This window comes from Rana temporaria, chromosome 1, assembly GCF_905171775.1.
Source record: "Rana temporaria chromosome 1, aRanTem1.1, whole genome shotgun sequence".
Lineage (NCBI taxonomy): Eukaryota > Metazoa > Chordata > Amphibia > Anura > Ranidae > Rana > Rana temporaria.
Window position 1 is genome coordinate 485,716,590 of NC_053489.1, and position 14,811 is coordinate 485,731,400.

General features: G+C 43.0%; 1 protein-coding gene across 2 annotated transcripts in view; it reads right to left on the minus strand.

Annotated features, from left to right (window-relative positions):
- The window catches only part of LOC120918466 (bifunctional heparan sulfate N-deacetylase/N-sulfotransferase 4-like), a 494,123-nt gene that overhangs the window by 19,030 nt on the left and 460,282 nt on the right, over positions 1 to 14,811 (minus strand). For both annotated transcript variants that reach the window (XR_005744379.1, XM_040330064.1), the window contains exons 11-12: positions 10,316 to 10,486; positions 8,227 to 8,336 (exon numbers count right to left, since the gene is read on the minus strand). Coding sequence is in view for 1 of the 2 variants with exons in the window: in XM_040330064.1 (XP_040185998.1) it covers positions 8,227 to 8,336; positions 10,316 to 10,486 (281 nt within the window). In the remaining variant the exon portion in view is untranslated. The remainder of the gene's footprint in view (positions 1 to 8,226; positions 8,337 to 10,315; positions 10,487 to 14,811) is intronic.

A 14,811-nucleotide genomic window follows, 5' to 3' on the forward strand; every position in this document is an offset into this window, starting at 1 on the left:
ACAAGCCCCTCCCCGCTCAGTGAGCAGAGAGGAGCTTGTCATCTGCGGACTGATCTCCCGCTAAACTGACGGGAGCAGGCGGACTCCGTAGCGACGGAGTCCGCCTCGTGTGAATGAGGCCTTAGGGGTTGGGTTTCCAGGGGGGCAGCAGCCCAATTCACGGTCCTAAGCGCAGGCAGATTATTGTTTTTTATTTTTTCAAATTACACATTTTTTTTTTTTTTTGCATTTAAAAGGTAGGTGCAGAGACGGGGGGGGGGTTTGACCACGGAATGGTGAGAGAGATATTATACAGTCCAGATTACAATTTGCTGGGGCAGCAAAGGTGACAGACAGAGGGGGGTGCACCATACAACCCCCCCCCCCTCTGTCACCTACCTTTTCTGCCCCTGCAAATTGTAATCTGTATAATCTCTCTCACACCATTGCACGGTGCACTCCTTCCCCCCCCCCCCCTCTCTGAGATTATTATACAGTTTACAGTTTTCAGGGGAAGCAAAGGTAGGTGACAGAGAGAGGAGGGGGGGGGCGGGGGGTGCACCGTTATATGGTGAGAGAGAGATACATATACAGGTCAGGATTTCATTAAAATATATTTGGTCACCTTGTGCTCCAAGGGTGGCGGGCGCCGTTAATTTCTTGTCCTCTCTGCCTCCTCTGCCATGTGACCCTGCAGGAGAAATAGTGGGCGGTGCTGGCGCCGCACAGGACGATGGAACCGATCTGACGTTCGGTTCTCTTTCCCTTCGGCTCCTCCCCTCCCTCAGTGACCAGTCACATGATCGCTCCGCCTCCAGTCCCAGTGAGTCCACCCACACAGCGCCGGGTTAGATGCAAAGGACAGTGCGGCGGCGAGCATGGCGGCCGCAACCCGCCGCGGCCGGCCCGCCGCTGCTTTATATTTGTGACACACGCTGCACGCATGACACTGGAGTGACTGCCTGTCATAGGGCAGGCGTCCACCACCCCTGCATAATTGCAAAGTGCGGCCGCGATGGCGGCCGCAATGGCGTCCGGCGGCCGCCGCCGTGGCCAACAGCTAATACATTTTACTGGCAGCAGGCGGCCTACCGGGAATTTTCCCGCTATCCCGGTAGGCCAGTCCGGCCCTGCGCACCACTAGAGCCCATAGCCAGCGCGTAGATTGAGTCCTCAGTCTGCCGAGCCCATTTCGGGCAGAGCAGCTGGAGAAACCGTTCCCTGTCCATCTTGTCGATATGGTACAGTTGGGATAGTTGTGAGGCGATGTAGTAGAGATTGAAATCAGGGAGGGCGGTGCCCCCCAGGTCTGCAAGGTTTTTAAGCACCTGCCAAGCAAATTTGTGTCTGTTGTTTCCCCATACAAAAGGTTTGAGAAGGGCCTCAAGGGATTTAAAAAATTTCAGGGGCAAGTACACCGGGGAGTGCCAGAGAACATAGAGTATTTTGGGCAGGAGGACCATTTTAATGCGGTTCACCCGGCCCCAAACCCCCAATGGCAGACAGGCCCAGGTCCGTAGTTTGGATTTAACTTGGGAGACTAGGGGGTCTAGATTTAAATTTATATAATCCGCTGGTGTTCTGGATATGCAGATCCCTAAATATTTGATGGTATTTACTCTTTGTAATGGCAAACTGTCCTGAAATTCAGTTGGTGGGAAACTGTCAAGGGGAAGAATCTGGGACTTACCCCGGTTGATTTTTAGCCTGGAAAAAGTTCCAAACTGTTCGATTGTCTGGAGAGCCGCATGTAGAGAGGGGCCCAAGTCTGCCAGGTATAAAAGTGTGTCATCCGCGTACATGCTGATTTTTTCAGTCAGAGTGCCAGAACTCAGTCCCATGATCTCTCGGATGGACATGGCCAAGGCTTATAGTAGTGGCGAAAGAGGGCAGCCCTGTCTTGTGCCTCTGCTGAGGTCAAACATTCGAGACGGCCAGCCATCGGCCACACAAAATGATTTTTTTTAAGGAAAAAAAGCCATTTAAAATTACTTGCGGCTATTAATGAATTGTAGGGGTCCTAGCGATACAGATAAAAGTCATTGAAAAAAAACGGCCATTGTTTTCAATGACTTTTCTCTGTATTGCCGGGACTGGCAATTAATGAATAGCCGCGATTAGTTTTAAATAACTTTTTTTCCTTCAAAAATTACATTTTGTGCAAGGAGAGTTCTAAACACGGGAAACATGTGCTACTTTACAGGCATACTATACACACCCCCAGGTACGAAATTTAAAGGAATATTTCACTTTTATTGTTTCACTTTAAGCATTATTAACCACTTCAGGCCTGGGCCAATTCTGACACTTTGTTTCTACATGTAAAGATCATCTTTCTTTGCTAGAAAATTACATAGAACCCCCAAACACTATATATATATTTTTAGCAGAGACCCTAGAGAATACAATGGCGGTCATTGCAACTTTTTATCTCGCACAGTATTTGCGCAGCAATTTTTCAAACGCGTTTTAAAAAATAAAAAAAAGTTTCATGCTTTAAAAAAAAAAAAACAGTAAAGTTAGCCCAATTGTTTTGTATAATATGAAAGATGAAGTTACGCCAAGTAAATAGATACCTAATCATGTCACGCTTCAAAATTGCACACGCTCGTGGAATGACGCCCAACGTCGGTACTTAAAAATCTCCATAGGCAACGCTTTAAATCTTTTTACTGGTTACATGTTTTGAGTTACAGAGGAGGTCTAGGACTAGAATTATTGCTCTCGCTCTAACCTCACATGTGTGGTTTGAACACCATTTTCATATGTGGGCGGGTCTTACGTATGCGTTCGCTTCTGCGTGCGAGCACACGGGGACAGGGGCACTTTAAAAAATATATATATTATTATTGTTAATTTTACTTATTTTTTTTACATTTTGACACTTTACATTTTTTTTTTAAATGTAATCACTTTTATTCCTATTACAAGGAATGTAAACATCCCTTGTAATAGGAATATGCATGACAGGACCTCTTTACAGTGAGATTTGGGGTCAATAAGTCTCCACATCTCACCTCTAGGCTGGGAAGGCTAAAAAAATAAAAAAATAAAAGAAGGGCGGTCACAGGCTAGCTGGTAAGCCTCCCCTTACATTCACTGGTGGTGGGTCTTCACATATTTTGGAATAACATTGGAGTAACACAGGATTACATATTTCTCACGGGAATATTTCCCATATGAACTTCATTCACCTTTATTGGACACTATTTTGTTATAATTATTTTTGAATCATTTTGGCAACATGTGACTTTTTTCAGGGCTACACATTTTTTATCCACATTTGTTTTTTGCTTTGTATCTAGCTTTTGTGTTTAGCAGCAGAACCTTTCACTAGTTTATATTAATTTGCTTTCCTTTATTCACTTAGCGCAAGTTTTTCCTTCCTTTTACCCAAGGGAGAAGACCAGACCCAGGGGAGACACCCGGAGCATGCTGGGACTGTGACGTCATTAGAGGCCTATATAAATCGTCGCGCACCGCACACCCGGCATTACAGTGGGAGGGAGCGTTAAAATCAACATTGAAAAGGAGAAGAAGGTGACGCAGAAGATCGGGCCCCCGCTGGTGAAAGAGCTGAAAGAATACAGCAGTGGTGCCTGGCAGAAGAGAAAAAGAACCAGAGAGCGGGAGAAGAGAGTGGAGAAGTCGGAAGACCCCCTGAAGTCGGAAGATGACCCCCGAAGTCGGAAGAAGGGAGAAGACCGGGCCGCCGCTGGTAAAAGAGCTGAAATAAGACAGTGGTGGTGCCCCGCAGAAGGGAGAAGTCGGAAGACCCCCAAAGTTGGAAAAAATACCCCCGGAGCTGCCTAATAAACTACTTTAAAAACCTGTGTAGTGTTTTTTATTGACATTTTTCCACCACCAGGTGAATGAGTAGGGGTACGATGTACCCCATTCTCATTCACATAGGGTGGGGGGATGGGTCCTGGGGGCCCCTTTATTAAAGGGGGCTCCCAGATTCCGATAAGCCCCCTGCCCGCAGACCCCAACAACCAATGGCCAGGGTTGTCGGGAAGAGGCCCTTGTCCCCATCAACATGGGGACAAGGTGCTTTGGGGTGGGCTCCCCCTGCCCCAAAGCACCCCCCCATGTTGAGGGCATGCCGCCTGGTACCCCTCGCCCGTCCCCACCCCCTTTCCTGACCGTCTGGTCTGCGTGCTCGGATAAGGGTTTGGTATGGATTTGGGGGGTACCCCCACACAATTTTTCCCCCACACGTTTTTTTATTTAACCACTTAATAGCCGCACACCCTCCTATGACGTCCAAAACGGGGACCTGTTATCCCGGGTGGGTGAAAGTCATATGACGTCCTGGGCTTTGCGGGGGGATATCTCAATGATGCCTGCACCCAGAGGCATCATTGAGATATACATTTTTAGCGGTGGCGATCCTGCGCACTGTAAGAACGATCATAGCGGCGGTTCCGCCGCTAGATCGTTCTTACAGGCGGCGGGAGGGGACATCCCCCCCCTCCCGCCGCCATCCGGTGCTTCTCCGGGCTCTCCCGTGCCATCGGGGGCCCGGAGAGATGATCGCCGTCCACCGGATGTTTGCCATAGAGATGACTGGTGACCAGACGGTCACCAGTCATCTCTATGACCGTCGGAGGCCCGGGCACGATGTGATGACGTCACGCCCGGGTCCCCGTAAGTAAACAAACCGCAATTGCGGCTAGTTTGAATGACATCTGTGAATTTTTTTTCACAATCTCATTCTTTCCAGCCTGGAGGAGAGATGTGGGGTCTTATTGACCCCACATCTCTCCTTAAAGAGGACCTGTCACACAGATTTCCTATTACAAGGGATGTTTACATTCCTTGTAATAGGAATAAAAGCGATTGAAAAAAAAATGTAAAAAAAAAGTGTAAAAAAATAAATAAATAAGTAAAATAAAAAATAAATAATAATAATAAAAAAATTAAAATGCCCCTGTCCCCGGTAGCTCGCGCTCAGAAGCGTACGCACACGTAAGTCCCGCCCACGTATGTAAACGTCGTTCAAACCACACATGTGAGGTGTCGCCGGGTGTGCAACAATTCTAGCACTAGACCTCCTCTGTAACTCTAAACTGGTAACCTGTCAAAATTTTTAAGTGTCGCCTATGGAGATTTTTAAGTAACGAAGTTTGGCGCCATTCCATGAGTGTACGCAATTTTAAAGCATGACATGTTAGGTATCTATTTACTCGGCGTAACCTCATCTTTCATATTTTACCCAAAAATTGGGCTAACGTTACTGTTTTGTTATTTTTTAATTTATGAAACCATTTTTTTACAAAAAAAAGCCGTTTGAAAAAAGTGCCAGAATAGGCCCGGGAAGGAGGTGGGTTTTAAAGCCCGGTATTGAAGTGGTTAAAATTTGGCATCGAGTTAGGCGACTTCAAGTCATGTTGTGATTCATACTCAAGTCGTGTTCAAGTTGCCTCCCAAAGTCGTGCTGAAAGTCGTGTTGCCCCTGTGTGAACCGGCTCTGACTGTACAATGTATGTGGAATCTATATTTTTGTCCCTTTTTTGTTGTATTTCTTTTAAACAAAAACAAACAAACAAATGTAATAAAATGTTTATGCAAAAAAAAAAGCAAATTGTCTATCATGCACAGCTGCACCGGATTTGCACTTTCCAGTAAATGAACCCCATTATATTTTAGCAAAAAGTATTAATTTTATAAGAATAATCGTGCCTATTAAATGTTTTTTTTTTTTAAACAGAACATCTTTTCCTAGGGAGTTTATTAAAGCCTCATTGTTCAATTTTGCACAGTACACCCTTTAATAAATGAATCATGGTTGGACTACCAAAAAAGCATTTCATATATCAGTAAGGTATTAATCAGATTTTTCTTGCTGATTGTAGTGATGGAGCTTGGGTAGGTTCAATGCAATTCTAAAGTCAATTGAACTGTTTCATCAGCAACTGTGAAAAAGGGAAGTTGAACAGTCAGTAAATGTTTGGGACATCCAGTTCCCCATATTTTCGCAAATAGGGTCCTACCTGCTCATCAGGACATAATGCAAAATCAAAGAAAAAAAATATTTTATTAGTGGGATCCAGTTTCTGTGTGGCGCCCACAACCTATGGATAAGCTTATTGTTCAAAGCAAACACTGACTATTTGGAAATTTATCCAAATGCTGAATGTTTAGAACATATTTGTCATTGAATGTGACAGCTTCTGGCTTTCAATGGTTGCTAAGGAAGCAGCAACTGCTGGGAATCTCCAGTCACATAGGAATGCAGCTAGTTAGATCCTTGCCTAAATATGTCTACATAGCCACATTTGCTGTCAATTGTTGTAAAGGAAGCAGCAGCAGGTTGCAACTGCTGTGTCCTTACCAACCACTGACTTCACCCAGCTTATTCGCTTATATTTGCTTACATAGTCTGGATTGCCTTGCCACATAGGGAATGGGCCCTTACATTATTGTCTAAATATGACCACATGATCATATTTGGGGAATAACATAACGTGCAAGAAAAAATATAAAAAGCCTTTTTGTACAGTGCAAAGTGTAGTCCCGAGAGAACCGCCAGCTGATGATGGTCAGAGGCACAGTCACTGCACACTTCAAGAACAGAGTTCTCCCTCGCTAGTGCAGAAGCTGCCAGCACACACAGAGCACAGTCTAGGCTCACTAACACAAGAAGCAGTCTAGAGGATGTCATTTTTTGTGTTAGTTTAAAGGTAACTTAGATGGGGTGTAGGGTAGTATAGAGATACTCCAGAACCACTAACAGAAACAAGAGGACACTCTTCTCTATGGTACAAACTCTAGGAACAGTTCTTCTGCTCAGCTCAGTACAATCTTCCCATAAGAGACAAGAAGAGGCCAAATGTAAAGGTAGGACACTACAGTATCATCTCAGGGTGTCCAATGAGATGTAGCCCCCCCCCCCCGCTTTTGCCACTGCTGGAACCTCGATGAACAGCAACTTGAAAAAGCAGAACAGCTGGAGGCAGGGAGTAGTGACCCCCCATCTCAACAGTTGGAATCCCTTGAACAGACACTGCTCTTCCACAGCTCATATTAGTTATGTGCACCTATGTCATCTTCTGGGTAGTGTTGGGTGAACGGTTCAGGCCGAGCAAAAGTTTGGCTTAGACTTTGCCCATTCGGTTGTTCTCTGAACACCCACATTTTCTGTCTGTTCGGCAAGCTTTTGACCAGCCGAAAGCACAGTCATTATGTTCTTAAGAAGCGGGAACGGGAAGCTGGTCACCGCATCCTTAATAACCGATGAGTCGTCTGCTGTCAGCGGGCTTCCCCGGTGAATTCACCGATTGGTTGGTGCATGCTGGGTCTGTGATATTGTTTTTTTTTAATAAAGGAATTGTCAAAAACTGGCTCTGTGTTTTTTTTACTATTTAACACAGGATAATTTGTGAAAATGTGTATTGTGGAAAATTTAACACAGAGATCTAAATAGGCTTCCTTTTTTTTAAATTATGTGTGATTATTCCCCAGAAAATTACGATTTTCAAAAAAAATATAATGTGTTGTGAAATACATCTACATAGCATCTAAAAAGTACCAGTATGTACATTTTACAGCATTTGTTGTTTGCCTGGAGTTCATATACACAAAGTTACCCATTTTTAACTATAGTTAAAATGGACTTGGATTTCCTGGATTTTATAGAGGAAATACATCATAAGTATTTTCCCCTTAGAATTTAATAGTTGCATTAATTGGAAAGCAAGTTTATATACTTATGATTAACCTTTAGTTGCCCTTATTTTAATTATAACATTGCAGACATATAATTATTCCACCATGTGTGCGTAAAATAATTAAACGGAGAATGAGAGGTAAAACCTTTAGAATTTCCCAGTCTACCTATCAATCAGCGCTAGCTAGATGTCACATGTCCTAGCTAAAGCTAAGTACACATTTCACCAAATTAATCATGTGGCAGCACAGTTGCTTTAATTTTTCTTAGATTTTATAACTGCAGAACTTACATTATAATGTTTTCCTTAATTCCTCTGGAGGGTACTTTAAACAATGTGCTTTGAAAGTGAAGTAGATCTGAGTTTTTAAATTATTCCCAAAGCACAGTTTTGACTGCAATGAACATATTTTTCAATGACTGAACAAGGCAGACATTGTCCATAAGTTATATATAGTAATACTGAATTATGCGACACTGCTCATTTGATATACATAATGATGCGAAGGCTACTTATGTCAATGTTTAATGGTGCCTCATCATACAAAGTAAAAGCCAGAAGAGAATATACTTACGTTAGAGTATCTGAGTAGTTATAATGAGGAGAGACTCCTAGAAATGTTTGAACATCATCCATGACAATAGCTGGATCACTCCTCAGATGTTGCCCATCAATAATTAACAGCTGAAATAACAAAATGTTCTAATTAGTATCAATTTTCAAAGTATTTTATTTTTTCACAACTTAAAATGCAACACCAAGATAACATACTGAATATGGATTATAAATTAGATGTTGAGTAAGTATAGTGTGGTAACATTTACTAAACTGTGCTAAATCCAATGCTTTACCACTTTTTTTCAGTTATGTAGTCAGATGCTTGTCTGGAGTTTCATTTTAAGTATATTGACTTAAAGCGGAGGTTCACCCAAAAATCCACTTTTTGACATTAGCTGTAGCATACTGCTAACATCTGCAGTATGCTGTTTTTTTTTTTCTTTCTTGTACTTATTGTTATATGAGCCCTTGTTATCCGGCTCCGAGCGGGGAATCCTGCGGGGAATGGGCGTTTCTAAGCGAAGAGGAGTTGATTGACGGCTGCTAAGGCGCGTCACGCCTGCACCTGCCGTGAAGAGCTGACCGTTGCTGGTGCCGAAAACACCCGAGTGTGACTTTAGCAGCCGTCAATCAACTCCTCTTCGCTTAGGAACGCCTATACCCGGAAGTAATCCCCCGCTCGGAGCCGGATAACAAGGGCTCGTATAACGATAAGTACAAAAATAAAAAAAAAGATTTTCCAAACAAGTTTGGAATAGCAGGTGGCACAATGCAGATGTGAATTCTATACGATTCTAGGTTACCAAATATGTACACAATGGTGGAAAATTTGACCAACGGGTCCTCCAGAGAGACAAGATGAATTTGGATCATGGAAGTCACCAAACTCCTAGGCAGAATTACTTATTTTTTGTAAATATTATACTGTAAATTGATATATAAATGTTTTTTTGTCATATTGATATCTTTGTTATGCAATGCCATCCTGTAGGAGGATATATTGTAGAGTGATAGTAGTGTCAAATAAGTAGTTTATTAATTGCAGGTGCTGGACCTAACACTTTGTAATTTAGGACAAATGGCCCATGAGGGCATTAGATACTGTAATATGGATTAGGTAGACTTTATGTTATGTAGCATGCCCTGACCTGTAGTTAGAGCATGTCTGAGTGAACATGTGTGTTTTATTTGTCTTTGTACTCTGACCTCCATGATTTAATTCCTTAGAGCCTGGGGGAGGAGCAAGCCTGGGGGAGGAGAGACTGTACATAGACCTGCACATAGTTAGGTCAGGATATTGATATCACTTCATTGGCATCTGCTTGATGTGATAAGCCAGTGGCACCTTTTTGACTCCCTGGGTTCCCTTTTAGGACTGACACAGAACACAGTATTGTATAGTGCAGGTCATTTGGATCCTATAGGTTCACATACCCATTCTGCTAGCCATCATGGACAGGACTTACTGAATATTGGGACTTTCTGGATGTGGCATTTGGATACATAGCAGCTTTCTTGGTGGCTTTTAAGGACACGATAGGTACTATACTTTTTGATCTTTATGTTCATTGGTAGTCATATTTGCACATATCTTTACTGCCAGAAGCAGGGTTATAAACTTTCAGCAAGCATGTCCCGTGTAAATACCAAGGCTATACCTGAATTTACCACATTCTCTCAGAATTGCCTCCATACACACTAATTGTATATAGCATATTGTTGATTAAGACTACTTCCAAAGCATTTATTTTAGGACTCACAGTATGGTACAGTGTAGGCCATTTAGATCCCACATACACCCCCATTTTGCTCACTATCATGCTTTAAAACGTAGTAGTGCGGTACATATAGAAGTTCATATATATTTATTCTGACATGTAATCCTTTCTACTAAAAAGTACACTTTAGGATACGACGGTATAAGACACTTACGCCGCTCGTATCTGAGCCTAATTTAAGCGTATCTGGTTACCAGAATACGCTTAAATTAGCGCCGGCGCACATTCAGACTTAGGCTGGCGTATCTACTGATACGCCAGCCTAAGTCTTTCTGAATCCACCTATTTAAGTTTGAGACCAGATATACAGCAATAACTTCATATTACCTGTGAGGGTGGGAAGTATGTTAACCATCGTTCTAAATGTATTGCGTACCATCCGGGGACAAGGCATTTTTTCTGTAGGGCTTGTAACTCCAGGGAATCTGTATGTTCTGCTGTAATCACTTCATAGAAGCTATATTTTAGAGCAGTGGAATCTTCATGAGATCGTTGATGCTAAAACAAAAAAATAAATAAATAAATAAATAAATAAAAATATGCAATTTATCCCTCCAATTTACTGTGTTTCCCTGGGTCTTATATTAATTTTGGCAACAAAAGACCCAGTAGGGCTTATTTTCGGGGTAGGTCTTAATATATTCACTCTCTCCCTGTCTGTCAGGAATCCACGGTTTGAACAAACTTAAAATGCCCAAATTCTTTCATATTACAGCAGTAGCACACAATGCAGAATGTGTGTGCTTCTGCAATCCAACAGTGCTAAACACCTCAGCCTTCCTCCACCTCTCCCAGCCACCAGCAAGGGACCCCAGCCCCCCTCCCTCTGCAATGCTCCAAGCAGGGAAGAGGGCACACCAGCATGTGAGGAAAAATAAACTGTAAATACCTTGTGATCATCCATGCTGCAAACCACACACGTTCATTGCAGAGGCTCCGCACCGTACAGTGCTTTCAATTACCCGCCGAAGGGAGGGGGACCAAGCTCCACGCAGACAGGCAGGGGAAGAGACAGGAGTTCCCGTGCTGCATTGATTGCAGAGGTTCCGCACCATACAGTGCTTTCAATTACCCGCCAAAGCTCTGTGACAGGCAGGTGGGAGAAGAGGAGACCAGGGGAGATCAGCTGAGCGCCGCTCTGCATTAAAGGCACATGACACCCGACACCGCTACAGACACACAGCACACTGCACACGCCGTACCAGGATTATACCGTGTTTTTCTCAAAAAGCAGACAATCACCTCGAACTAGGGCTTATTTTCCGGGTAGGGCTTATTTTGCAGCCCTCCTGTAAAATAGCACTAGGTCTTATTTTCAGGGTAGGTCTTATTTTCGGGGAAACACGGTATGTGCCTCCCTTATCATGAAGTTAAAGCTTTTGGTGTTTGCTTTGCATTTCTAAACATATTAAATATCCTTTGCAAAGCTACAGTATTTCCTACAGATCAAACTTTTCTGAATAAAATATTTTTAAACTTCTGCTATGAAAGGAGTTGACTGATAGAGGTCACACACAACTTTTTCTTAATGAATATAAAAGCATTTCTGTAATAAGTTTAGTAAACTATGAATCTATAGCTCTTGACTAGCCTATAGCAGACTAATAAGTAGGCATGCTCGTCTCAGCAGTCTGATGTAATAACTGTAGGAAATGTACATGATTGAAGTCTTTAAACAATCAGCATTTGTATCAGAATGAACTTAATAAATCACCTAGAAGGTTGCTGGTGGCCAGAAGCATCTGTGTTATACTTAAAGAGAACCTGTCAGCACAGAATTGCTTTTTATCCAAAACCATACTTGCTAAAAAAGGGAATGCACCTACCTTTCTGGAGCTCTGTGCGTTTAAATGCATCTGCCTTGCTTTTCCTCAGCCATTGCATGTATTCCACATTTTTGGGGTATGTGAAATATGTATTCTCCTGGCGCATGCTGTGGTTTGTCCTGCTAGCTCATACATCACTACTGGATATAGGAACCAGCACGAGGAACCACTGGATGTAAGGAAAACAATTCTTTGACCCCTCCAACCAGTTGAATACTTGCTGTGGCAATGGAGCAACAAAGTTGTTTTGTTTCAAGACACAGGCCACTGATAAGTATATTCCTTTAGGTAATGATGGTTTTGGCTAGAAAGTGACCCTGTACTGACAGGGCTATTATATGTAAGATTGCTTTTTTTTCATAGGAACTCTATTGCCTGGAGGTGTGTAAATTTGTCATCATATGACAGGGGGGATCTATACTTTTATTTGAGAGGGAAGGAGGTCAATGAGATTTTGTGACAAATACTGCAGGTGCACAAACATAACCTGTTTAATGGCAACACCATGGAACATAATAAAAATATGTCATATTTAGGTTATTCTTATACAGTAAAATACATCAGCTACTATTCTAAGCATCTGGTGAATTCTTATTTTCTTTTCCTGCTGTGATTACAATTGATGGGCAGGAAGTATCCATTTTGTAGGCTAAGGAATTGTATTGCCATTAGATTTAATCACATTAATAAGTAACATGGCTTGAGCTTTTTGAATGTAGGAGCCACGGGTAAGGAGCCACAAGTAAACTTGGATCCCCCACCCTGCACAGCCAGGCACAGCAAATCTTCACAGGCACTCCAAAGACAGAAAACGGTCTATGACTTAAGTTTTGTGGTTTGTTGAGGGTTAATAACTCAGATGGGGATGCGAAAATTATGGAATAACCACTTGACTTCAGCAACAAGACTTTAGCAACATCTTTAGGGACATCTTCCTATACACAGTCTATATACAGCCTCCCTGACATTGCTCCTGCACTTTACTTGCTTGCAGACTCCAGCTGAATCACTGAAATGGATCTGACAGGCACAGTCAGATTTAGCAATAGCCCTTTGTAGGCAGGAACATTTGAAGCCCCTTGTTGTGTAGCAGAATACAATGATCAGCCTGCAATCTCCCCCCTGTGGCTACTGGTCCCAGCACCAGCTCTTCAGGCACTGCCAACCCACCTGGCTGCAGCTTCTCCTTTCACTTGACCTCCAGGCTAACTTCACACAGCAATCCTTCAGACTGTCTCTCTCTCCAGCCCACCCGGCTGACTCTGCAGGAAATCTCACAGTGAAGGGATGAAGACTTGGCACAACAAGGTCTTCAGGGAGAACTGGCTACATGTGTCTCCCCACCCATAAGGCCCCAGTAGTGCTGCTCTACTTACACTGTCCTCACACTTGCTTCTGTGCCTCCAGGAAGGGCTTCCTCCGTGTGTTGTAACAGGATCCTTACAGCACCCAAGCCCTGGCCCAAGGTCACCCCCCAGACTAGGGGGCACACTTGAGGGCCACCGACAGCCTCCACAGCACTATATTTGCGTATTTCACCCGACTGCCCTGCTGGCATGGCTCATGCCTATTTATGAGGTAAACCTTGCCCTCTGCCAGACCTTTTCTAAGGATTTGCTGAGGCCCTAATAAATATTCCAAACAGCTCAACCTAAACTCCACCCACTAGCTCTAGAAGTTTCTACAACCTTCTAGACCAGGGGGAGGCACCAGAGAAGCTGTCAGGTTGAGTTACTCAGCCTTGACTTACTGAACCCTGACTAAGGTTCCCAGCACAGGCTTAGCCCTAAACCAAACTAAATTTTCTACACTAACAAACCTACCTTACATCTATCACACCCTAGAGTGTGCTACATGAATAATGCTTTATTTGACTACCCTACCCCCCTTCTTGAATACCCTTCTAAGTGGCCATTTTTTTTAACACAGTCTGGGAGAGAATCCTGTAGTAAAGAGATGGATACACAAAAATTACACTCTGCTATGGTCTAAAAAAAATAAATAAAATTGCATAGCTTTTCGTCCAGTGAGTTTGCATTGAGAACTCTTCTGTATGAATTAGGAAAAATAAATGTTGTTTAGATAATTTTCTCTTCTGCACAAATGGTCTTTGGTTACATATATTTGCTAACTCCCTCTGGTGTTAATAAATAAAAATTGTTACATTAATTTTCTTGTTGCATAGGTATGCATTCCATTGCTCGTCAGCTCCATCTAGTGGCCATAATGCAATATTTTACCACTGCCCATAGAAAAGAACATTAATTCAGAAGAGAATATAGCATAAACAACATTCATGTTTGCCCTTTTCGCACAGAACAGATATGCCTCCAGATTGACTGTTTAAATGGCTAGCATTGTTTTTATTTATTAGACCCCGTAAAGTGACACTTTGTTGGAAATAAACAAAAGCCCACATGTACATGAAGAAGCTGTATACTTCCATGTATGACAGCCCATGTGATAACTATACCAAGCTGCTGATCCCTGACTGCTGTATCTGACACTGCAGGCGTATTGAATATTTGTTACCTTGCCATACACTTTGAGTTGCAGAAATAAACACAGGTTCAAGGCAATAGTTATTTTCTATGTTCCATGTTCATACCATAATGTATAGCTTAGGTGCAATGAACTGCCATTAACTACTTAAAACACACAGCACAGTGCATAAAACTGCATGCCATCTAGGGTTGCCACCCGTCCAGTTTGGGTTTTTAATCACGTGTTCAGGTTTCAGACCACCTGAAACACTGACATAATATTCAGAATGGACTGTACCAAGCACCACAACCGCCAAGTACATAGATATGCACACAGGCCCCACCTCCATACACGGTCAGGAGAGACGAGAGGGCTCAATCTGCTCTTTCTCCCGCCCCCAACCCCTCTGTCTACCCAGCTACACTCCAATCCCCAGTGTTCTGTCCCTCAGGAAAGGGATGTGTGGGCTGGAAGTTTGAAGCTCAGCAACCGGCAGATACATTGTGGATGAAA